Source organism: Archocentrus centrarchus, chromosome 18, assembly GCF_007364275.1.
Source record: "Archocentrus centrarchus isolate MPI-CPG fArcCen1 chromosome 18, fArcCen1, whole genome shotgun sequence".
Lineage (NCBI taxonomy): Eukaryota > Metazoa > Chordata > Actinopteri > Cichliformes > Cichlidae > Archocentrus > Archocentrus centrarchus.
Genome location: NC_044363.1, coordinates 19241829 through 19269194, shown reverse-complemented (window position 1 = coordinate 19269194; position 27366 = coordinate 19241829). Strand labels below are relative to the sequence as shown.

The window sequence follows — 27366 nt, the reverse complement described above, 5'->3', positions numbered from 1 at the left end:
TAAATAATTGCAAATTATACTCGGTGGCCAGTATTATGGGTAACGCTGTATGTATATACAAAAATGTGCTCATGAATAATAAATAGTAGCCGAGCTTCCTTCAGTGATGTGGGTCTCCACTGTGTGGGCATTAACATTTGACTAAGTTGCACAGTTCATAGTAGAAAATGGTTTAATTCATATTCATTAATATGATCGTGCATATATTCATGGTTTGTATCTGTGAATGTTTTTTTTTTTTTTAATCCATTTTTAACCCATTCTCTGATGCAGGCATGTGTTATAATACATGAATATACAGTATCAAACATTTAAGTTTTATTATACAGCAGACCATTACTGTACAACACATACTACGCATGTGAAGAACGAAAAACCCACGAATCAGCGAAAATACTGCAATAAATATTTTACACTAATATTGATTGAAAACCCGCAAAACAGCGAGTCCGCGAAAAGTGAACCGTGAAGTAGCGAGGGATTACTGTAGTAAAAATCAAATATGCTCACTGTCACCAACAACAAGCAGGACAGCTTTGTAAGGGTGAAATGTAGCTAGTTTATGCTTCCTGAGTGAGAAAGCTTGTGCAATTTTGCTGCTGTTCCTCTGGAAATACAAAGAGAGTGATGCAGAAAGATGTGCTGTGAGTGGGTGTGCGAGAGAATAGTTTTTCTGTCTTGTAGGCCTAAAAGTATGCAGTGTAGAAGTGATGAAAAAACTTGTTTTTAGTAATGTTTTTTAAAAAGTGGCACTCACATGCTTCCATACATTTCACAGTGCATGCTTTTGTGCTAATAATAGCATTAGCTGGTTGCCCCAAATAAGATTCAAACAAACGTTGCTGTTTTCTTAAAATTGTGTCACTAGAGCAGAATATCGCATACACTACAAATGCCACTTCTGAAAAACTTTGTTTTGCAGTGTCATGAGTTGGATACCAGCAGTACTGCTTGAAAATAAGGCTGCTGTCTTTGGGCAGCCTTATCTTTGTGTTATCATAATAGCAGATTAAATACATCTGTCTGCAATCTCTTTCATGTCCTGGCTGTGATTACCTTGTGCTCCACTATACTGTGCATAAATATAGTTAAAGTTTCTCCATGCTTATGAGAAGAGTTGCGATGAACATTCTCCATCTGTGCGAAGCCCACTAGCAGCAGCTTCAGCTCCTAGCTAATCCTCTTAGACTGTTTTGTTGTTTTCCTTTAATTGAAGTCTCTGTCGGGAGTCTCTGGTTCTCCTGGCTTGACTAGTACAGCACAGCTGTGCTCTCAGTTGAAATACAGGCTAACAGGGGGTTGGGGATTTAGGAAAAACATAGTGAGTCCAGCCATAATTTCAGTGTTTTTACTTTTCTCCTATTAAAATTTTTCTTCTTATCTTTCAGTGGAGCGATTCTCATTTCCTCTTGTTTTCTGTTGCCACCCTTTTTGTCTTTATATTGCTAAACACTTCTCTCTCTCATTGCCTCCTAACTTCTTTTTTTTTTTCCACAGGGTTGTTTTGAGGTCGGACAGCTGAGATGACAAGGCTGTGACAGTGTGTGTCTACGTGTGTCTGTACTGGACTCATTCCTGTGAAATGGCCACTGCAAAGAAGAGTGAGTGTTTAGTAATATATTCTGTCTTTCTGTAAAAATACCTCTAAGTCATTCTGTAGTAATGTGTCAGTGATTGCCTTTAATTCTTAGAAGCAGGAAATACCCACTTTGAACTGGTGAAATCCCTTTTAGACAGACAGCAGAGACTTCAGTCAGCACACACTAACCTCAAGATCCAAAGGTTTTTGTCTTATGTGTTTGGTTTCAAAGTTCTATTGAATGAATCAGCTGTATGGGAACAGACTGCAAAAATAATTTGCATAACAGGGGAGTGAGATACTGAGAAAGGAAGTTAGTTTGCAGGCACACAGTGTACAGGAAATCACATACAGTCGTGTGAAAAAGAAAGTTTTATGCACGACTCGCTGCAGGCCTAAGTACACCCAAGTTGTAAGTTGTAGATTTGTTGCTGTGCTTGGGATCATTATCCTGTTGCATGACCCAATTTCAGCCAAGCTTTAGCTGTGGAACAGATGGCCTCACATTTGACTCTAGAATACTCTGGCATACAGAGGAATTCATGGTCAAATCAGTGACTGCAAGGTGCTCAGATCCTGTGGCTGCAAAAACAAGCCCAAATCATCACCTCGCCACCACCGTGCTGACAGTTGTATGAGGTGTTTGTGGTGATATGCTGTGTTTGGTTTTCTCCAAACGTGGTATTGTGCCTTATGGTCAGACATTTCCACTTTGGTCTCATCTGGTCAAAGGGAATTGTTTCAGAAGTCTTGAAGTTTGTTCAGATGCAACTTTGCAAACCTAAGCTGTGCTTCCATGTTCTTTTCAGAGAGCAGAGGCTTTCCCCTGGAATCCCTTCCAAGCAACCCATATTTGTTCAGTCTTTTTCTAATTGTGCTGACATGAATGTTTATATTTAACATGCTAACTGAGGCCTTTAGAGTCTGAGATGAAGCTCTTGGCACTTCTGCAGTTTCTCTGAGCGTTGTACAGTCTGACCTTGGGGTGAATTTGCTTACTTTGTGGCATTGCGTTAACAGACACCTCAATGTTCCAGACCAGCAGACTGCCAAAACCTCTGTTTTCATAGAGGCACTCACACTGCTGATCACTTCATCACATGGGTTTGATTGGGAGTACCTGGCTGCTCCTTACTGTCTTAATTCTTATGGAAGCAGTAAGGGTGCACTCAGTTTTTCACAGGACTGCCCGAGGAAATGATGAGTAATCATGTGCAACTTTCATTTTCACATTACTTTTTTTTTGTCGCATGACCATATACACACACATATATATATATATATATATATATATATATATATATATATATACACACACACTATATGTATATATATATATATATATATATATATATATATACACACACACTATATGTATATATATATATATATATATATATATATATATATATATATATATATATATATATATATATATATATATATATATGTGTGTGTGTGTGTGTGTGTGTGTGTGTGTTTTAAAAGCAGTTTTACTCAGCTGTGAAGTGAGCTACAATTTTAGATACTACATATTTGATCAACTATAGTAGCACTTCTCTTGCATTCATTGTTTCTTAGAAGAGATAAAAATTGACATCCTGAGCATGGCATTTTACAACGTCTATGGACTGAAATATCACAGGAACAATTTCTCTTAGAAGTTGCTACCTTTGGTACAATAAAAGCATTTTATAGTTTATGATAATCCATGATACTTTGCGTGCACTTACATGGGAAAATTTTATTGTTGCTGTTTTTTTTAAACCTTTTCCCACATGCATTTTAGCAAATCGCTATGTTGTGTCATCTACAGTATACCAGCCATATAAGTCTCCCTCAACTGTCTTTATATCACTTTTTGAAATTGTAGTATACCACACTTTATGGGTTTTGACACATACTTGTGTCTCTTAGGGACAAGCTCAGTAGCTGTAAAGAATCAGTGGGAAGTGGAGGCGACGTAAAAGGAGACAGGAAGACATAGATGAGCGTGTGCGATCTCACTTTAAGCATGCCCAGCAGTGTGCTGAAAGCAAAATTGAGTTTCTTTTCACAAAGGCCACTGCCAAATGTGGTAATGTAACCAAATGTGAGAGTCCTGGGTGTGTTTAGCGTGATGTATCAAATAGTAGTAGATGTGATAATATATTTTTTTTAATAACAGCTTTTTCATAAATAACAACACATTTTTTAAAAGCTTTTGCAGGAGGTGATGTTTTAGATCCAGTCTGCAAACGCTGCACTTGAGTCCTAAACCCACCAGGATTAGACTGATAGGCTAACAGACTACTGCAACATTCAGCAGAGCAGAAACAGATACACTGACAGACAGATTAGTAGAAGGACATAAGTAGATGTATATTAATCTGAAATAAGCCAGCTGAGCAGGAGTGCGTGTTAATTTGTGTGTACACATGCTTTTGTGTGCTCACTCGAGGTTATTAGACCAATCTAAACAGTTTCAGCTTTCAGTACTGTGATAATGATAGTCACATGGAGATATGGCCCAGACCGGCTCCTTTGATGCAATTTTTGTGTATTTGAAAGAACCCCAAATATAGATAAAATACATGTTAAACAGTTTGTCTCTCAATAGTGCATTAAGACTGCAGCACTGGCGATCATCAAGATGTGGTTGCATTTTCTGTCTTGTAAGAAAGAACTGCATCTATTGCTCTTGTTGAGAGGAGTTATTAGTAAAAGAAAGTACAAAAAAATTACAGTCTGTCTGGATGAGTAGAGCTTTATTACTCATAGCAGCATGACACCAGATCAATGATAGATTTAAATAGTATTTAGAGAAGAGCTATTTTGGATGCACAGCCCACTGAAAGTTTCAGTTTTAAGTCAACAGTGTTGGTGATGGATGACTGCAGCACTTCAATAATCAATCTTTTGAAGATTAGCATTTTAGAAGGTTAGAAAATTTCCTTTTTTGATGACAATCTAGAAGCCTGTTTACATAAAAAAACAAGTAAAAACATTAGGTATGAGCTACAGATGCATTTTTGGTATGATCCAGGGGTTAAAGTGGGATTTGGACAGGCTTAATAGCAGCTCATACCATATATATTTGTTTGTCCTGGTGGCTTTGTTAGATTTGTTTTGTTTGTGTAGAGGCAGTGTGATCTGCTGACCTTTGCTACTGCTGTGGCTCTGAGGTTTATGGATCTTTGTGGATTAAACCAGCTGCACTGTGCAGTATGTCAGCAGATATTAACTCAGGCTGTCACACTAGCTTGAGTACTGTCTTTCTAACTAAAGTATAAATGTGGAATTTGGCAAGTGATGCTAAAGAACAGCAGCTTAATTTCAAATGAATGACTGCAAGCTCTGACCTAACCAGTGAACATGGATACTGCTGTCTGTCATGCATCAGACAAAAAACAAACAAACAAAAACCCCACTTTAACAGGCATTATGTGCAGTGTTTCCCCCGCATAGCCTGCTCTCAGGTGTGCCACCAAAGTGTACTACAGGGTTCGTACGGGTGCTGGAAATCCTTGAAAATGCTTGAATTTTAATGTTGTCCTTTCAAGGTTTGAAAAGTGCTTGAATTTTGGATATGGTGCTTGAAAGTGCTTGGAAATGTAACTTTATTTCTTTTACAACAAATAACTCTGTTACTGAATAGGTCTCTTACGAGATGGATAAATAAAAATGAGTCGGAAAGTGTAAACTGAAAATTTCTCCGCCTCAGCCTGGCTTGCACATCTGCGCATGACCTGTCAGTCTGTTTGTGACCCCGCCCCCCCGAAGACGGGGGAGTTGAGTGCGCAAACATGCCGGGAGGTTGCTGTTTTAATGAGTCTTGGCTGGAAATTGACAAATACAAATTATGGCTAACAGAAGGACCACATCCACGAGTAGCCTCCTGCAAAATCTGCAAAAAGAATTTGCAACTTTTCACAATGGGGGAGTCTGCACTGTCGAGTCACATGAAAGGTAAGTCCTAGTAGAATTTTTGAGTATGTACACGTTACACAGTAATGCTGATTTGTTTATGCCCGCTAGCTAGCGAATTCGTTGTGTGTGATGCACTGTGACACCGCTAGTATAGCATGTTACTTGTGACATGGTAATTTATGGGCTACTTAGTGAGCTTAGCCGACATTACTTAACAGTAACAGTAACGTTAGTTACAGTGATCCCTCGCTTATCACGGTTCCAGAGACCCCCACGATAGGTGAAAATCCGCGAAGTAGCGGTGTTATATTTAAGTTGTTACAGACCAAAAAGAAGAATACTAGTATTACTTTATATTTTAATGCATTTTGAAATCTGCAGATTTTTTTTCAAGTATTAACTTGGTTCCTTAGGCAACACCTGGGGTTTTGCTACTGTAAATGGGTTGTGATAAGGAATACTATGGGCAATCTTTGTGCTAAGGAGGTTTTAAACTCCTGTGTATTCAGTGGTTGAGTACAGGCCTATTTCTGCTAGCTACTCCCAAGCTTCTTGTTCATCTAATGTTTGACTTAAGCTGAGCAGCACAGTGCTGACAGAAAACATAATGTCTTTATCTAATAAAGGCTAGATAATACTTAAAGGCAATTTTCTTCTTGTTTTCACTTCAGTGTGTTATTAGGAGAAAGTAATGGTAATAAGGAGGGCTGATCCAAATGGACACAAAGAATGTTCACTTTAGGAGCTACTGATGCTCAAGTTCCTCGACATTTTCTCAAAACCTGTTTGTGGTGAGCATCTACATATCAAACAACTTAAAAAACAGAAATGGCTTCAAGTTCACATTGAGGCCTGTGCGACTCAGTCAGCCACGAGCCAGGGATTGTTGCAATACAATGTGCAATGTATGCACTGCCCTCCACTCCAGTACACAAAAGTATATCCATTTTCTCATAAGAAGAATAAATTAAGGCCACATGCTCATAAGGGAGGTGGACAGTACATTATAATTGTAAATAATATTACAGATAGATGAAATAAATAAATATAAGGTTGCTTGTGAATTGTCATTCTTCTGTGTTGAAGTGAGTTCTATGTAATGTATATAATGTAAGTATGTAATTTGGTCAAAGTCTCTCCCAATTAGTGCTACTCTCCATGCCATGCCTGTACATCATGTTATTAGTAGAAAGAGATTCAACACTTTAAAGGTGATTATTTAGGACTTCAACAATAATACAGACAGCAACATAGTTAAGCATCTTACTGATAGTTGTATTGAGAATGAACCTAACATTTCCCTCCTATTTTTGGTGCTCTATAGGAAAGAAGCATCAATATTTGATGAGAAGACTTATGAATCCAGGTCCTACAGTGGGGGATTTTTTCCAGTGGACAAACAACACCTCAAACAGCACAGCTACGTCCACATCAACACCCAACAGAGTGGAGAGTGACAGTGCTGTGGAAGCAGCCAGCGGAGTAGCAGCAGGAGAGTCCACCCACAGAGTCCACTAATCCACATCAGACTACCACCAGGACCACAAGCACCATAACATCATTTGTTACCTCGAATTCAACACTAAAAGCAGAAATTTGCTGGGCAGCAAAAGTTGTAACCAGCCACTATTCATACAAATCATGTGAGAATGTAGGGGACGTTTTCAGAACCATGTTCTCTGACAGTGACATAGCAAAGCAGTTTACTGGAGGGGAGCGAAAAGTAGCGTATCTCACCACGTTTGGGATTGCTCCTCATTTCTCTTCCTTAATGAAAGCTAATGCCAAGAAAGAGTCTGAATATGTACTTCTTTTTGATGAAAGTCTGAATAGGGAAATTAAGAAATGTCAGCTTGACATGCACATGAGATTCTGGAGTGATAACCAAGTAAACTCACGGTACCTGACATCATTTTTCATGGGCCACCACACTGCAGAACATATGTATGAGAAGATTGAAAAAGTATGTTCTGATATAGGCTTCCAGAACTTGATTCAGCTGTCGATGGATGGCCCAAATGTGAATTGGAAGACCTTCTCACTGGCCCAGCAGAACATTGAACAACAAACAGGCAAAAAAATGTTAAATATTGGAAGTTGTGGTTTGCATATACTACACAATGCCTTCAGAGCAGGGTGTGCATCCACAGACTGGGATCTGGGAAATGCTCTGTCCAGCCTTAAATGGCTATTCAAGGATGTTCCAGCTCGTAGGGAAGACTATACGAAAGTGACTGGTTCTACATCCTTTCCACTTGATTTCTGTAATCATCGATGGCTGGAAAATATAGAAGTGGCTGAGCGTGCCCTTCAGATCTTGCCCTCTCTGCAAATGTACATCAGTGCTGCCAAAACTAAAACTGTAACAGAGCCAATTACAAAGTCTTTCAAAACTGCTCAAATGATTTTGCAAGATGAACTCTTCCCAGCAAAGCTCAACTTCTTTCTCATGGTGGCTAGGGAAATCACGCCATTTTTAAAGTTATACCAGACTGACAAACCCATGCTGCCATTTATGTGCAGTGATCTCACAAATACGATGAGAAGTTTAATGGAGAAGTTCATCAAGCCCAGTGTCATGAAGAATGCAACTACCCCTATAAAGCTTCTTCAAGTTGACTATGCTGATCCAGTCAACCACATGGATGTCACCAAACTAAGAGTTGGATTTGTCACAGAACGAGCTCTAGAGGAGCACATGAAGAAGAACTCAGAAGCTGAGAAGCCAAGGCTGGAATTCAGGCAGAACTGCAAGCTGTTTTTGCTGAAAATGGCCGCCAAGCTCTTTGAAAAGGCACCACTTAAGTATCCTCTTGTGAGAAGCCTGTCAGTTTTGGATCCAAGGGTGCTCCTCGAGAGCAAAGATGTAAGTACCCGAAAACTCACCACTATTCTACGACTCCTTGTGGAAGCTGGCCGTATTGAAGAAAAATGCTGTGATGAAATTCTGAGGGAGTTTGGTCACTTTCATGACAACAGCATGATTTCGGCATCAGATTCTTTCAGGAACTTCAACCCACAAAGCGAAAGGTTGGATGAATTTTACCATGGACATTTATCCAACAAACCAGACTTTCACCACCTATGGAGGGTATTAAAACTCGTCTTAGTCCTCTCACATGGTCAAGCCTCTGTTGAAAGAGGTTTTTCTGTTAACAAGGAGGTGATGGTTGAGAACCTTAAGGAGCATTCACTGATTGCTCAGCGGATCATTATTGACCATGTGAACCATATTGGAGGTTTGCTCAACATAGTGTACACAAAGGAGCTACTCCTGTCTGCAGCTGCTGCCAGGCAGAAGTATCACATCTATCTTGATGAACAAAAACGTCTAAAGCATGATGAACAAAAAGCACAGAAGAGGAAAGGACTCATGGATGAGATAACAGAGATGAAAGCCAAAAAGAAGAGAATGGAGGAGGATATGAGGGCTCTCCTAAAGTCTGCTGATCAGAATGCAGAAAAAGCTGAGTCGGAAGGAAAACTGTACTTCATCTCAAAATCCAATGGACTTCGAAGAGCTGCAAACAAAAAGGAAAAAAGTCTGGAGGATTTGGAAAAACAGCTAACTGACAAACTCAAGGAACTGAAAGACACTTCTTAATAGGCCCCACCCTTTTTGGCTTTACTATGCAGTATTTTGTTGTCTGGTTCAGTTTTGTTTGTTTTGAACATAAAGGGATAAATACCTCTGACAAGTTGATTTGTTCACATTTGCACATAATGTTTAGGTGAAATATGCATTTTGAGTTTATGCACTATATGTATGCGATAACTTTTTGCCTCTGCAGTATTTTGTTTTGTGGGTTTTTTTTGTTTTTTGTTTACAGAAAGGAAAAAAGGACATTCAGATCAACCTAAGATTTAATTTGCACATGGTCTTACAGAGATAATGTGAAGTGAAATGTGTATTTTTGAGTTTATGCAATATATATATATATATATATATATATATATATATATATATATATATATATATATATATATATATATATATTCATATTAAGCTATTTTTGCCCTACCAGGTTGCCCCATATTTTTTGCACTATTGAGTCTTTAATTGCAGTCAAGTCAAGTTTATTTATATAGCACATTTAAAACAACAACGTTGACCAGAGTGCTGCACATTAAAGTATATAACCCCAAGAACTCCACTTAAATCAGAAAATCTGCACAAACACAACATTAAAAGACAATAAATAAGCTAAAATAAATTTAAAAATGCCATAAAAAGCCATTGTCTTAAGGGAGGTAGCACTGCAGCCAAATGCCAAGGAAAAGAAATGTGTTTTTAGTAAAGACTTAAATGTATGTATCATCTGAGCTGTGCGTATATGGAGAGGTAGATTATTCCATAGTTTTCGTGCTGCTGCTGCAGAAGCTCGATCATCTCTCTCTGTTTCAATGTAGTTTTAGGCCTCTTTAAGAGCAGCTGGTTAGAGGACCTCAAAGCTCTTACAGGTGTGTGACTGTGAACAGCTCAGATACAAAGGTGCCAGTTTAAGGCTTTAAAAGTAAGCAATAAAATCTTAAAATCGATTCTTAAATGGACAGGGAGCCAGGGAAGGAATGGCATGACCTGGGTAATCATGCTTTTTTTTTTATACCAGTTAAAAGATGCGCTGCTGCATTCTGGACTACCTGTAGGTGGCACATAGTTGAAAAATCTATGCCAAAGTACAGGGAATTACAGTAATCCGGGGGGAGAAGTGATAAAAGCATGAATAACTTTTTCCAGGTCCTGTTGCGGAAGATAAGGTTTTACCTTAGCAATTACTCTGAGTTGATAAAAACTAATTTTAGTAACAGCACTTATTTGCTTTAAAACAGCTATCAAAAATAACACCCAGATTTTTTACAGCAGCATGACAGTGGAGAGTCAAATGACTCAGACTCTTATATTTCACATATTTATTTAAAGTGAAGTTGTTTGTCAATGTAATACCATGTATTTAATGTGATGAAGAAAAACGCGAAATAATTTTGAGTATGTTATATTTTTATAAATATATATCACAATGGTAATGTGCTGGAAAAACTTGAAAATGGGCCTTGAATGTGCTTGAAAAGTGCTTGAATTGGAACCTGGAAAAAGTGTACGAACCCTGGTACTAGCGGCTACTTGAATTTCAGTGACTCATTTGAGCATTTTTTTTCCTCATCTGAGAAAGAACTGCCATCTATGAATGACTCGTTCGTGCAAAAACTCCTCGCTCTTATTTTGAACTGCTAAAAAGTGCATATCCACTGGGATCTGCATCCATCCCCGTTCAAAAAAAACAAAACAAAAATTGAAGGCTTAATTACCAGAGTTAGTTATGCAAGCTTTGAATTACTTAAAGATTATCAAATTTAATTTGCTGAGCAGTCTTTGCCCTTGAAATGTTCTTTAATCGCCCTGCGTCTTTTGAACTCAACAGGTCTTTTCTCCATTAAATTGTCTTTGTAATTATATATCTATATTTACATATTGCATATTTATTTGCATTTCTGAGACCATGTTTTGTGCCTAACTACAACTATGTACACTGCTCAAAAAAATAAAGGGAACACTCAAATAACACATCCTAGAGCTGAATGAAATATTCTCATTGAATACTTTGTTCTGTACAAAGTTGAATGTGCTGACAACAAAATCACACAAAAATCATCAATGGAAATCAAATTTATTAACCAATAGAGGCCTGGATTTGGAGTCACACACAAAATTAAAGTGGAAAAACACACTACAGGTTGATCCAACTTTGATGTAATGCCCTTAAAACAAGTCAAAATGAGGCTCAGTATTGTGTGTGTGTGTGTGTGTGGCCTCCACGTATGACCTCCCTACATGCTCCTGATGAGGTGGTGAATGGTCTCCTGAGGGATCTCCTCCCAGACCTGGACTAAAGCATCCGCCAACTCCTGGACAGTCTGTGGTGCAACGTGACGTTGGTGGATGGAGCGAGACATGATGTCCCAGATGTACTCAATCGGATTCAGGTCTGGGGAACGGGCGGGCCAGTCCATAGCTTCAAAGCTTTCATCTTGCACGAACTGCTGACACATTCCAGCCACATGAAGGAGGAACCCAGGGCCAACCGCACCAGCATATGGTCTCACAAGGGCTCTGAGGATCTCATCTCGGTACCTAATGGCAGTCATGCTACCTCTGGCGAGCACATCGAGGGCTGTGCGGCCCTCCAAAGAAATACCACCCCGCACCATTACTGACCCACTGCCAACCCGGTCATGCTGAAGGATGTTGCAGGCAGCAGATCGCTCTCCACGGCATCTCCAGACTCTGTCATGTCTGTCACATGTGCTCAGTGTGAACCTGCTTTCATCTGTGAAGAGCATAGGGCGCCAGTGGCGAATTTGCCAATCCTGGTGGTCTCTGGCAAATGCCAAGCGTCCTGCATGGTGTTGGGCTGTGAGCACAACCCCCATCTGTGGACGTCGGGCCCTCATACCATCCTAATGGAGTCGGTTTCTAACCGTTTGTGCAGACACATGCACATTTGTGGCCTGCTGGAGGTCATTTTGCAGGGCTCTGGCAGTGCTCCTCCTGTTCCTTCTTGCACAAAGGCGGAGATAGCAGTCCTCCTGCTGGGTTGTTGCCCTCCTACGGCCTCCTCCACGTCTCCTGGTGTACTGGCCTGTCTCCTGGTAGCGCCTCCAGCCTCTGGACACTATGCTGACAGACACAGCAAACCTTCTTGCCACAGCTCACATTGCTGTGCCATCCTGAATGAGCTGCACTACCTGAGCCACTTGTGTGGGTTGTAGTGTCCAGCTCATGCTACCACAAGTGTGAAAGCACCACCAACATTCAAAAGTGACCAAAACATCAGCCAGAAAGCATAGGTACTGAGAAGTGGTCTGTGAACCTGCAGAACCACTCCTTTATTGAGTGTGTCTTGCTAATTGCCAATAATTTCCACCTGTTGTCTATTTCATTTGCACAACAGCATGTGAAATTGATTGTCAATCAGTGTTGCTTCCTAAGTGGACAGTTTGATTTCACAGAAGTTTGACTTACTTGGAGTTATATTGTGTTGTTTAAGTGTTCCCTTTATTTTTTTGAGCAGTGTACTTGCAGTTAGGAAACCAGTTTGAGGTGATCTTTGTGACATAGTGTGTTATCCTGCTGGAAGCAGCCATCAGCAGATGGGTACACTGTGTTCATAAAGGGATGGACAGTGTCAGCAACAATACTCAGGTCGGCTGTGGTGTTTAAATGATGCTTAGTTGGTACTAAGGGGCCTGAAGTGTGCCAAGAAAATATCTTACACACCATTACATCACCAGCAGCCCAAACTCCTTATACAGTGCATAGTGGATCCATACTTGTGTGTTATTCTGACCCTACCATGTAAATGTTGCAGCAGAAATCGAGATTCAACAAACCAGGCAACTTTTGCCAGTCTTTCATTGTCCAATTTTAGTGACCCTGTGTAAATTGCAACCTCAGTTTCCTGTTTTTAACTGACAGGAGTGGCACCTGGTACCTTGTAGCAGATGGGCTGCTGTAGCCCGTCTGCCTCAAGGGTTAACATGTTTACAGATGCTCTTCTGCACATCTTGGTTGTAACGAGTGGTTATTTGAGTTACTGTTGTCTTCCTATCAGCTTGGTGCAGTCTGGTAACTCTCCTCTGACCTCAACAAGGCATTTTCACCCAGAGAACTGCAGCTCAGCGGATAGCGTCTCTTCCTTAGATCATTCTCTGGAAGCCCTAGAGATGGTTGTGTGGGAAAATCCCAGCAGATCAGCAATTTCTGAAATACTCAGAGCAGCCAACAACCATGCCACATTCAAAGTCACTTCAGTTACCTTTCTTCCCCATTCTGGTGCTCCGTTTGAAGTTTAGCAGGTCATCTTGACCACAGACATATATACCTAGACGCCGCATTGAGTGCTGACTCGTGCGTCAACATCGCCGCCATATTGGAGGTGGCAAAAGCGGCCAACATAACATGAGAGAGGTGCTGCACTCTGGTGCTGTATGAAGTTTTTTGAACCATTTTACAGTCAAAACAGGATCGCATGGGATTACCTTTCACAGGCAAGACTGACGAATCGTTTTGATCGTATTTGGCCATTTTAACATTTTGACAACAAAATTTTTTTTTGTGCCTAACAGTTTCCCAGTGTATATTAGTGCATATTTGAATGTGTGAATGAATACATTAACTTAACTTTGTAGAAAGGCGCTTTATGAAGTTCAGTCCATTCACTTGTATTAGTTCACACCGCAGCTTTGCCTCCTCCAATATGGCGGACACACAGTTACGCCACATCAGCGGGCCAACCCAGTCAACGAGGCGTCTACGTATATATGTCTACGGCCTTGACCATGTCTACATGCCTAAATGTACGGAGTAGCTGCCAGGTGATTGGCTGATTATGTATTTGCATTAATGAGCAGCTGGAACAGGTGTAACTAGTGAAGTGGCCTGTGAGTGTATCTAATGTCACGGTCCACTGTTTAAAAGCACAATAAATCAGCAGAATAGTGAGATTTACATTCATGCCATTATTGGCTTTGTAATAATAGCTGTCATATTTCTTAAATGGGTGTTTTTTCACATTGAGTCAATATTCAGGTAGACTCATTGTACATACAATCAGATATTTCTTAACCAAACTTTTGGAGTATAGCATATCCTTTTAACTCTGAAAAGCTGCCTTATGGCATAAAAAGTGTGCCATTGCATGAGTGTAATTACACTGCCACGAAGTCCTATTGTATGAACTTCAAGGCTTCATTCAGAAAGCCTTTTATAGCAGGGCAAGAAACTTCAAGTAATTGCTCTCATCGTTTGATGTAGATATTAAAGCTTAAAATCTCAGTATAGAGCTATTTCTTCTGTGAAAGGAAAAACACATACATATATTATTACAGAGTTTCATTTGTGGTTGAGGATCATTATATTGTTGTGTCCACTCACCTTCCTCTGATCTTAAAGGAACATCAGAATAATGGGCTCTATTTTTTTAAATGATTTTATTGATCTTTCCACATATATTAGTACTCTACACTCCAGAATAAGAAATAATCTAGAAGTAAAGTGCAAAACTGCTTATATGCAGTCAATGGACAGATTTGCTCTGGATCAGTATTATATAATCACCTGTAGGTGATATATAATATGACCTGGTAGAGTATTAAGTATTATGTATCACCTACAGGAGGTGATGAATTGAAATGTGAATGTGATTGTAGTGGATTTGTATAAAAATGATATTGAAATGCCAGATAAAACATCTTTGACTTTTGGATGTCTTTGCTAAGGGTTTATCAAACAAAAAACACAGATTGTGCAGATAGATTATTAACCATAACATAACCAGCTGCATGTTAAAAGGCTTTTGAAGTCTTCTTTTTTAATCATCTAAGTACTTCATATCAGGTTTAATAATTTAGACTCACCGGACCCAACTGAAATCACAAACACTCAAGGACTGTCACTCAGAAGTTCTTCGGTTTGAGCTCCCGCATTTGGACCTGTTGTCAGATTTATTTTTGTAGATAGATTTAGTTTCATGTGGGTATTGTTATTAATCATAACAGGTGGTTTATCTGAGTTTGGGCTCCATAGCCAGCTGAGACAGTCCCAATACCTGCACACAACCCTGCGTGAAAGGCATCAAATGCAAGGGTACATAGTACAAATTGACTCATTTTGTACCTTTTAAATGTGATGTTTTTGAAGTACGATGACTGTAATGTTTCACTTGTGCTTACCTTTGGTGGATCCAACCTGCCCAGCCTGGCTTTGCATTTAGACAAAAAGAAAGTGTCATTAAAGATGATCTACATTTTATATTTTTACAGTATAAAGTATTTAAAATGTTGCAATAACTTATTTCATTTCAACAGTTTTTATATTTGAGGAATCTTTTTGTCTCTGCCTAAACTAACTACTACTAGATTCACATTTTAAGGTATTCCTTTTATCATTAATGTGTTTTTAGGGTAACTTAGGACAACTGAATGAGAACATTTATACAATATTCAAAAATGCTCCAAAGTCAAATATGTGACACCAAACACTGTGCTCATATGCTGGTATCAGGGTGAATATTGTGACTTGGGAAGGAATCATTATTAATACTGTGATATGTGTTGAATTTCTAAAAAGGCACAGATCAGATAAGAAAACTCATTTTATGGATATCATTGACATACCCTGACTTTTCTCATCCTTTATCTGGATTTGGGAGAGGCTTATTAGGTGGCGCTTTCCAGGATAACAGGGCTAATAAATTCAGTTTAAAGTTAGTTTACATTTTGCTTATCTTGTTTTAGAACTTTGAGTATAGGATATTGTTAATATTAAAAGGCTTCCTGTTGTTCTCTTTGCTATAAAAAGCTTTGGATATTAAACATCATTCCTCATTTTTCAGTTCTGTTTCTACACACTGATCCTGCACATACGGGACATGATGTAACTCCACAAACTCATTATTGTGACCCAGATTGCTGATAGCGAGTACTTCTAATCTCTAATATGAGTCTGAATGAAAGTTTAATGGAACTAGGTCCAAAAGGGACAGTAATGCATGTGCTTCATGTTAGTGTATGTACTCAGGTAAATGCGTCAGTGCTGCAGTACATGTTTAAGTACTGGAATGCACCAAAGGCACTTGTGCACGATCAAGTCACAGCTTGTTTTTAAGGTTATGTAGTCACTGTTCTAACAGCGGAGAGCATATGTCTGTTACAGTGGGTTTACTGCCTTATTACTATTTGCTTTATTAACATTTTTATACTGTTACAGTGGTGTCTGCTGATATTAAACATGGCCAACATTTTATATAATGATGTCAGTATAAGCAAAAGTAATCCCTGTGAGCCAAAAGCTAAGCTTCTTTCTATTCTTTTCTTTGTATGATGTCATAGATGAGGGATATCCTTATATGGCTGTCTCAATCATAGCGCTCTTACTGTGAGTTCCACCCTTCTGCTGTTAAAACCTTCTGTTTGTGGGGGTCAGCCAATCTGAAGAAAGTTTGCTTAAATGGAGAGGAACTTGAAGAACTTGTTTCCTGCGCAGGATGAACTGAGGGGGGTCCACCCAGTATGAGATAAATGAGAATTATTTTAAACTAAGAATTGTACAAAGCGGTTCTAGTAGAGCCTAAAATATGGAGCTAGAATTTTGCAGGCTTGGTTGACTTAACTTCATCTAACAGTTTATGCTGAAACTTGTTTATTTACTGAGAGAGCAGGTTGACATGCTGAACACTGTGTTTCTGTCTAAGTGTATTTGTCTACTGAAAGATTAGAGGGCTTTTGTACTCGATCAGATGCTTTGTAAAGCAAATGTTTATGTTAGCAGGTGAGGAAAATGAAGGCTAGCCACTCCCTGAGGAAGTGCAGTGTGTTTGTGAATGAATGAATCCTCAGTGCCAGTTTTGGTTAGAATTAGTTGAAGCCAGTCAGAGAACTGCTGGAAAAAGAATGAAAAGATATTTTGGTATCTTTTCTAGTTAATATAAAGACAAGACTTTTAAAATTGAACTGTGCCCATTCAAAGGCAACCAGCAGCTGCCTGCAACCTTTATTGGCTCAGTCACACCTCAACCTCCTTGTCACTGGGAAAAATTGATGTTTGCCCGCTTATTGCATTGAATCTTTTTGCTGTCGGAGGCAAATTGCATCCAGCTGGTGTGCGACACCCTGAACCTCTGGGCGATCGCTTTCAATCACAATGCAATTGTACAGGTCACCTAGCGGAAGGCAGCCCGCCTCCAAACAATCACCGTCTGACTTGGACTCACTGCAGTCACTCTGAGAGACTGGCAACACGTTGCAATCAGTTGGAGTCAGTCTTTGCTGCAGAAAGCAAAGGCAGCAAGATTGCAAGTTCATTGCAAATGGTTGCAATAATTTTAGGTGTGCCGTAGGCTCCGCCTGCTGTTTTCTTTAGTGTGACTCTAGCATAGCATCGATTGTTTTCTTGTATATATCCCATGAATGAAGAATATCAACGTGGAAACTTTGACTATTTCATTTCTTTTTACTGTCTCTGATACACAAGATGGGCTTTAGTTATCATTACATGATCTAACCTTAGAGAAGTGTGTAAAATAATCTGAACTTTATTATTCAATCTGCAAATATTCTCTTTCATTACCTGGTAGTTTTATTCCTGCTGTGCTACACCTGTGGTTAAATTGGCTGGACCAGTTATATCATGCACAAATGTCTCTTTGAGATTAACCATAATGTATTTGAAACCTGTGAACATTAGTGTGATCATTGTCAGTAATAAAGCTTTTAATATAAATCTAGTTTTTATTAAGCTTATGTCTTTATTTTCAGACTAAGATTAGTTTTGACTAATTTGAAATGGGATAAGTGATTCATTATTTTGATGTAATCTGCTCTTCAAGACGAATCTTAAAATATCACCTGTCACCGCTCTTTTAGATTGGTAATTAATTCAGATGGTATCAGCTGCACCAAATATTGGCTTGCTATGACTTGGAAGAGGATGTTTGACAAAAATCGTGTGTTTGAATTAAAGGAGCATTTCTGGTCCAGATCTCAGGGGCAGGAAAATCCGCTGCCAGTAAATGTGAGGATAATTTAACTTCAGACTTGACTTCAGAAAAACAAATAAATCTCCCCAACTGTCAGTTTGGCAAGAAGCAAAGTGCAGTATAAATTACTTTCTTGTACACTACAACTCTATCTCAGAATGAGAAAATGTATTTTAAAAAAGGACATTTAATATTCTGACTGCTGTAAACGAGCCTTGTTTTGGAGCGAGTGTGACTTCGGTTACGTTTACTTCATTAAATTAATAATGTTGATTCCAGATACCTTTTCAGCGTGGTGGTGCGAAGGTCTATTACTCTGTAACTGTGAACATAAACACACCTAAGGCATAAAAATAAAGTTTGTTTCATGGTGAAGGAATGCATTTTACTTTGAAAGGTGGTGGAGTTTTTTTTTTTTTTTTACATCCAACACGTGTGTGCCTTGTTGTCAAACAGTATTTGATAGAGTTGGCAATCAATATTAGTGGCTATGAAACATAGCTGAAAGAGTTTAGGGAAAAAAGCCTTTATTTTTATGGAATAGTAATGAGCAAATTTTCACCCTGAAAATGTGAGAGCTTTTGAAATAGACAAGATAACATCTGATTTTTTGCCCTAAAATGTTATAATTACCACATGGAGGTGCATATTTTCTCGGGTAAAGAACTTGTGAGATGTAGAAACTCTTTTGTGAGACTGCCCTCAGCCTTGACTGTATATCAAGGTAGACGTAGCCACGGTGATGTCACCCTTTGCTTAGTGAAGTGTCATTGTGAAGCTGTTTTTGTTATGATTATTGTTATGATTGTTATCCTGAGCACAGGTCCACCCATTCATGCTGGCAGTACACACTGCATGTGAACTTTCTAAGCACACAGACATTGCCCACACAGTAACACAACCAGAGCATGTTTTACTTTGAAGTTGTATTTGTTATTTTGACATGTTAATTGATAAATGGACTGGAGCTTGTGTAGCCTTTTTTCTTCTGAGCACTCAGTGCTCTTTTTGTTAAATTCTGTAGTGTTATTTACATGCTGTGTAAAGCACAATATTTAATTTGACGCGTCAGAAACACTTTAATTGAAATAAAAGTGGTGAGAAATGTCCTGCTTTACCTAAAGAACTCCTCCTGTCATTCTTTGGAGAAAAAGTGTTGTTCAAGTAGTTCAAGTCCAACTTCAAGACAGTTCAGAATCAGTGGCCGTAAGTAACAGGCTGTGCATGTGTCTCTGTGTTATCTTTAGAAATTAAATAACATCCTGAACATTTGTACAAAAGACCGTTATCCTTGCAAAGCACTGACAGGGAGCAGCAGATAGTCTTTACTGTATATAAAGCTACTTTCAGCTGCTTGCTTATTCATAACAGGTCACCACAGCAGGTAGCTCCACATGTTTGAGATTTTTTTTTACTCCGGATGTCCTTCCTGATTCAGCCTCAAAGGGATTTGTGTCTCCTCCTGGGATTGACCTTGGGATCTTTTGCTTGTTAGGAAAATTAAACCATAAACCATAATTAATCATCACATAACTCCACAGGAGATATCAGAGGGCGCCTCCACCTTCCCCTCCTGTGCCAGGTTTGCTAGTCACAGCACTGCTGCTCCACCGCTATGACTCGTCTCAATGCTGCAGTCCTCCTGTGAATTTTATAAAACATACAATCTTAGAATCATACCACATTGTCAAAATCCAAAAAAATGCAAACTCTATCCACTTTCTCTACTGCTTATGCATTTTTTTTTTCTGTTTACAGCCACTTCAGAATCATCTACTAACCAAACTGTCATGTGCTTGGAAAGTTAGAGGAGACCGCAACACAGCCACAGGGACACACAAAACCCACACACCAGTAAATGGTCTTTAACCTACAAACTCCTCAGTGATGTTGAATTGTGCCTATGTTTTGTTCCATTCAATTCAGTTTTATTTATATAGCACCAAATCACAACAGTCACCTCAAGGTGCTTTATATTGTAAGTTAAAAACCCTACAATAATACAGAGAAAACCTCAGCAATCCCCTATGAGCAAGCACTTGGTTACAGTGGGAAGGAAAAACTCCCTTTTAGCAGGAAGAAACCTGCAGCAGGACCAGGCTCAGGCTTTTTAAGTCTAATCTTAAAAATAGAGAGTGTGTCTGCCTCTCAAAACTAAAGTGGGAGCTGGTTCCACAGAAGAGGGATCTGAAAGCTGAAGGCTCTGCCTCCCATTCTAATTCTTCTAATTCTTAAGGGGACTATCACCTGTTTTTTTTTTTGTTTTTTTTTTAGTATGTGTGTGTGTGTGTGTAACAAATGAGGACTCAGACATGCACTCACACACTTGCAGCAGCCCTTATTCAAAGTGTTTCTCTGTCCGTAGTATTCACGGTGCCTTAAAAAGTTGATTAGGTATATATTTTTTACTATGTATCCCTGTCAGAGATGCTCTGAATGGGGCTCAAAGTCCTTGAAGGAGAACTTTGAACAAATAGTTTATTATTTCAGGGAATTCTTGTTTTTGTGGAGGGCGGTTTATTTGGATAAGAAGTGTCCATTCTCTCACACTGGGAATGAATTCCTGAGCAGAAGAAAAAACAAATATGGACGTGCCAGTGTCATAGAAGAGCACTAACATCTAAATAACAAGCTTAGATAGCAAAAGCCTAAACTTTTAACTCCTTTGACACTGAGGTCCCGGGCAGAGTCACATACAGGAGTCTGTAACATGATATCACCCTGTTTGTGCTCTGGGTAAAGATAGCTCTTTATGACTCAGGACGTGTGTTTGGTGTCTTTGTCTCGTGCTGCAAAATGAATGCTGGGCCAGTCAGATGTGTTCCCAATAGTATAGTGTCATAGACAACAAAAAATTTCTAAACATCTGAAGCGCCTAAAACTTTGTATTTGTATTTGTGCTTGTGTGTGTGTGTGTGTGTGTTTTCAAGCCTCCAAAGCACCCAGAGGGTGCCGACTGGCGAAGCATATACAAGAGTGATTGTGAAGTGCTCTTCAGGATCCTCCATTACATCACGTAAAGGAAACAACGGGCTGTTTAATGAGTCTTTTCTCCCTTTAAAGGGATGCAGCGTGAATGTTTTGTACACAGCAGACCTTCAGTAGCTCTTCCCTCTTTTGTCTTTCAGGTTGTGCAAAGGCGGGAGGCGTGCGCTTCTCAGAGGAACCCCCTGCTGCTGGAGCCCCCTCACACGTTCACTTCGACGAAAAGCTACATGACTCCGTTGTCATGGTGATTCCAGAGGATGATGGCAACTTCTCGGTTAAGGTTTGTTTAACCTTGCAATAGTTTGATACTCGATAGCCACTGAAAATTAAATGTCTTTGAATGTACCTTAGTTGTAATTAAATATTTTTTCTTTACATTTTTCATAATGATATGTTGGGTAGCATGTGGGCAGACACAGCGGTGTCAGTGATGTTTTTGTAACAAGTCCAATCAAAAAGGTTCAGAACTTGGTCCTTGAAAAGCAAAAAAAAGCATACCAGAGCCAGATTCCTCTTCAAGGTCTTCTCCTTGAGAAGCACTGTGAAGCTTTCAGGCCTCGGTTTTTAGATCGCTTCCTGGAAGTCCTGATCAGACCACCAGCTGAGCGCAAACGTCAACTTATCTTTCAAATTGACTTGACTTTAAGGCTGAGGACTGTCACCAGTGATGAGAGCTGAGTGTTCTGACTGTGATGCAGATACTAAACAGCAGGTCAGGAGCCAGAAAAGAAGCATGCTTGCTGTTAATTTTGAAATGTTCATGGGGTTGTGCACGTAGTCAGGCTCTGGAGAATGCAGATTTCTACTCTAACATCCTGACATGTCCGGGGGGGGGGGCAACATTTGCTGCAAATGACTTGAAATATGGCCACTATAAGCTGGAAACACCAGCCACACCAGCACAGTCTTTGTTCACTGGGCTGTCTTTCAAAGTTTGGCTCATTGCAGCTTTCTTCCTTTATCTATGGTGAAGTTCAAGTTGCTTTGTAGACACAGAGGAGGAGATTCCTGAACATGGGAATGGACTCCCAGAGGTGAACCAAATGTGGAAACGAAGCTCATAGTGGTTCAAAGTTGCACAAGGAGACAATTTTGAAGGGAATAATGGCCGAATGTCACTCAAGTAAGGTTTTTCTTTAGCTTTTATAACAGCTTTTTATGGGTGGAGTTGTAGAAGAGTTTTATCTCACTTCCTGTGTACTGATAAGCTGTTTGTGCCATTATATATCATTTCCATAAAGCTGAAGCTCATGCTGCACCCTCTTTTTGTCAGTATTAGTTACATTCAGAACACAGGCTCATCTTACAGGAAGTCTAATGTAAGATACTGTTTCTGACTGACAGACGGTGGTTAAGGTAGTTCAGTTTACCCTCTTCGTTTGTCATCAGTGCTGTGATGTCACTGAACCCAAAGATGATGGTAAGAAAGAAGCAGCGTAATTAATGTAATTAAATGATGCCTAAGTTGTGTGAATATTTTAGTCGGGGGATGTTGCTAGAAGTGGATTCATATATGGAACGCTGATAAGACAAAATGTTAAATAGGTGTTAGCTGTTAATAAAGCCAGTCACACAAATATGTAAAAACAGCTCCAGAAACTAATGCTCTCGTCTTCAAGTACAGTTTCATTCATAGCAGATTACGTGATATGAAAAGGCAGTACCTATTTTAGTGTTGGAATTTTTGCTGATTTCATTCCCAAATCAAGACTGGCAATTGTAATAATTTATGTCAGTAAGTAAGTGATAGGGTGGGTGATAGACTCTCAAAGTGATATCACGATATTTCAAGGAAATTTGTTTTTAAGGAAATCTCAACAAAATACTGAACCATGTTTTATCGGTGATTGTAACTTGCTGGCAGAGGGTAATTAGTGCAAACAAAATGAAGAGCATTGTCCTGCCAGTGTTGTGCCTCTTTATTAGTATTGAAAATTGACTTTTTTTCCTGGGTATCAGTATTGAGTTTGATTCATGACACCCCTAGCTAATTTGCATTAGTGTATTTTTATGTCATCTGTCATTGTGTGCTCCACGCCATCCGGAAATTACACAAAAACCATTCAGTGGATTTTTCTCAAATTTGGCAGAAACATTTATGGAGTGAGAGGAGAAGTTAAGCTTGGTGTTCTGATTGAATATTTGGGGCCCCCAAAAGGGTAAAAATAGGGAATTCTCATACATTTTGCTTAATTGCAGAAAAACTGTTCAGTAACCATCATTATTGGTAATAATAATAATAATAATAATACCTTGAATATGACTGTAGTTTGACTTGAATCATTCTCAGGCTACCCCAGATATGACAAAAATGACCCTTTGCACACTTATCAATTTATTTATTTGATACATTTTTGCACCCCTAATGCCCCCAAACAGCAGATATGTTGATTTTTTTTTTCTTGTACAAATACATTTATTACACGTAAACTGCGTATTTTTTCTGTGACCTTCTGTGATGAACTTTCTCATGAGTATTAATATATTCTGTCAAAATAGATTCACTGAGTTTGAGTCTCTATAGGGCCCCCCATGACTCCTAAAATGGGGATAAAATCACTGATTCTAATACGTTATTCTCAATTGCTTAAAAAAAAAAAAATCAGTGACTTTTTTGTGTCTTGCTGTTGCTCCAGGATTTTCTATCATTTTACTGGAACTATGAAAGTCCACATGACCTCAGGGTCACCCTGATCTTAATTTTGACCTATTTAGCCGACTGAGAGAAAAGCATGTTTTTACTTCAAACATACCTGGAGTACCTAAATCTGGATTTTTATGCAGTATTTTTTGCTCATAATTTTCCATTTTGCTCATAAATTTGCATTTTCCCTTTTGTGAGCATTGGTGGTTTGAGGCACACTAATAGCACATCTGTTATGCAGTTATTCGGTAAGAGAAAATCATTGAGAGCGCCAAAAATGTTAAATGTCCATTTGCAGTGCATAAAAGGACTGAAGATGATCTTTAGTCTAATGATTATATGTGCTGTGCTTATATGTCTGTCTGTTATGAATTCATTTAGTCACGAGGAGTTTCGCTAATGACACACTGTAAATGTTTGGAGACACTTACTCAGAATTATCACCCGTTTTTCCCTAAGCTCAGCCGTCTGGCATTGTCACCTGCTCTCCTGGGTAAGAAGCACTCTGCACCAGTTTGCTTCCAGCCTGTTACTCTGTCTGTGTCATGCGTGTCACGTACACCAGAGAACCAAATTCAATTCCAGTTTTATTGTCATGGGGTGCAGGTGTAGTTTGAGAGTGGACATCAACACAGGCTGTGAAAAGGCTGATTAAAGGTTTGCCAACACAAAATCTTACTTTGCAGGCACACATCTTACTAACAACAGGCTGCGTTTGTAAAAGCAGTGATTAAACTGAAAAAAAAAATAGAATAGGTTTTGTTTTCTTTTGCAAAAATCAAAGCTGCTTTTCACAGATTGTATCTCTTGTGCCCGTTCATCTTAAGAATGCTGTGATGGGCTACAAGGACTCGATTTCCTCGTGTGTCATGTTTTCAAATGGCAGATATGACACTGAGAGGTAACACTTTGATCTGGTGTGCCAGTCCCCTCGGTTTCTGTCACAACTGATGGAGCTTATCTGCGAAGCATCTAGTGGAAGATTAAAGCCTTTTCATTTCTGTTAATCTTCTCTGTCAGCTTTAAAGGCAGAGAACAATCATATCAGACTTCACGTCTGTTTCTGTTCTAGGCTCTTAAACCCAGGAGGAACCCAACAACAAAGCAAGGTGCCTGAGGCCCAACAGTGTTGTAATATTAATGATAACTCACCCTGTGAGTTAAATTGTTATACAGACTTCAGCTGTACATGATAGTAATGATGATGAAACATGTTCCTTCTCTCTGCACTGTTTATTTCTTTCTTAGAGATAGTTGTTTTTGCAGTTCTTTAAACCTACCTATGAAATATGTGGAATACCTGTCAGCAGAGCTGCATGTATAGATTCAAGTCCAGGGTATTGTTACAATCTTCAGTTTTTAGACATACTTGTGAAATTGGCCTGTGGATGTTATACCAGCTTTGATCCACACTGAAGTATGTCAGCAACTTAGTTTTGAATAGCAGTACAGTGATCCCTCACCTATCGCGAGGGTTACGTTCCAGAACCGTACAAATGAACTGCAGTATAACAACGGACGACTGTATAATCTTTTAAAAATTCTTCTCAAATACTTCTCGTGCTTTGGACCACGCGGTGCATTTCCACTTTTAAATATCCACTTAACAAAGTGAAAAGCTGAATAACTGCACAGTGAAAAAATAACCAGTTAGCCCAGTGCAGCCCTCACTCAACATTGTAGATGTGAATATCAAAGCACCACAACAACAACACTTTTTATTTTGCAGCAACAGAAGTATTTGTGTTACGTATGTTAATGTACGCATGACTTTTCCAAGTTTAAAGGATAAAAACGCTTTGCTAGGATATCGTTATCTGCCCCGACAGAAACAAGTTGAAAAGTCTTTGTTAAAGTTCAGTTCAGTTCGAGTGTTAACTCTGAGTCACAGCCAGATTCTGATTAAAAGGTGTGTGTGTGTGTGTGTGTGTGTGTGTGTGTGTGTGTGTGTGTGTGGATGGACTACAAACACTTGGCTGTGACCTTCGCAGTCACAGACCGGCCCGTTTGTGTGCTCGTGTTTTTCAAAGTGCTTCAAGTGTGGGCCCAGTGCATTGTGAGTGTTGTGTCGTGCCTCTTTGTGGGAGGGGGCATTGCTATGGAAACGGCTGTGGTGGGGGTGGATCTTCACAGGTAGACCACTGAAGAAGCGGGTGTGTGGGGGCTAGAATACATGCATACAACAGCTGGATGAATGGAGCCTTGATGAAGATCATTTAAATTTCACCAGTTGTGTATGTCCATGTGTCGTGTGGGGTCGAGCAGATTTTCTGAGAGTGTATTCAGTATTCCTGCATGTGGATTTTAGCCACAGTGATGCAAATGAGCAGCTGTCAGTGCTACACAGATTGGCTGAAGAAGCCACGTTTTTAAATTGAAAGTGTTTATGAACTTCTCTTTCTGTAGGACATAGGACGAGGAGCTGTTCTGCAGACCATTACTGAGTCTACATGCAGATTACCAATCATCACATTACTAAAGCCGCGTTTCCATACGGGACGGCTCGGCACGGGTCGCCTCGACTCGCTGCGGTTTGACAGCGTTTCCATTACCACAGTCTTCGGTCCTCAAGCCAGAACCTCCTGAGGGTCCCTAAGACCCGGTTTAAAACCCGGGGTGACCGGTCCTTTCAAGTAGTAGCTCCCAGGCTGTGGAATGCCCTGCCGTTGTCTCTCTGTATGGCCGAATCTGTCGATTCTTTTAAAAAGCAGCTCAAGACACTTTTATTCAGACAAGCTTTTAGTTAAATGTCTTACTTTGTCTTATCGGCTATTGTTATTTATTTTACTTGCACATTGTAAAGCACTTTGTGATTTTATCTGTGAAAGGTGCTATATAAATAAAGTTTTACTTACTTACTTTACTTACATTAGTAACTGGTACAAGTTTGCAGGTACTATTTCGTACCCACTCACCCGAGGTTCTGAGGTGATACGAGGCGATACAAAAATGTGACGCGGAAGACAGCATGCCACTGGCTGGCCAGGGAGTGTCGTCACTATCGGAGTCATGAGAGTGACTCCTTCACCATTTTTAAAACCCGACAGCAAGAAACTGGAGGCACACAAAGCACCGGTTGAATCCCCAGACCGACAGTTTGCAGCAGTAGTTTTGCAACCATCTGAAACGCACACACAGCATACATATTATAACCCTATACTGCCCGGCGATCGCCGCTGAAGCACCCGTTTCCTGCCCCTACTAGCCGAACAGCTGGTTAGCACAGAGCCGGCCGGAGGGCTGATCAAAGGAACTTTGAATTACCGTAATAACGTGACTGTTTGTCCTATCGGAAAAATTCAAACAGTTTCTGAAAGCTGAGAAACTGCACTTCACAACCAACATAGGGTATTACTGCGGTGTTATTACAGTAATTGTTGCCGTTGTTGCGGCTCTTTTGAAGTACACTGTGCCGATTATGTTCGGGGGTATAGGGTTATACTTAATGATGACTTTCATCCATTAACACATTGTACAGGGACTTATGCATGATGATGATATTAAACTGGCATTAGCTGTTAGCTTGCCTCTATCTCGTCTATTGTTGTGTTGTGTTTTAAGCCGCACACGAGTCACGTCATAAGACTACTGCCCGCGCTGCTCTATTGACTCCACCCACAGTGGTCCTCAATTGCAATGGAAACACAACACGATCGTGCCGAGTTGTGCTGACCGAGTTGACCTGCGCCGAGTCGTCCCGTATGGAAACGCAG

The 27366-nt window shown here is 39.7% G+C and overlaps 1 protein-coding gene across 3 annotated transcripts in view; it reads left to right on the top strand.

Annotated features, from left to right (window-relative positions):
• adisspb (adipose secreted signaling protein b) overlaps nt 1-27366 on the top strand; it is a 65599-nt gene that overhangs the window by 12164 nt on the left and 26069 nt on the right. For all 3 annotated transcript variants that reach the window (XM_030753319.1, XM_030753318.1, XM_030753317.1), the window contains exons 2-3: nt 1498-1601; nt 21150-21289. In XM_030753319.1, coding sequence (XP_030609179.1) covers nt 1583-1601; nt 21150-21289 — 159 coding nt within the window. In that variant the 5' untranslated portion in view covers nt 1498-1582. The remainder of the gene's footprint in view (nt 1-1497; nt 1602-21149; nt 21290-27366) is intronic.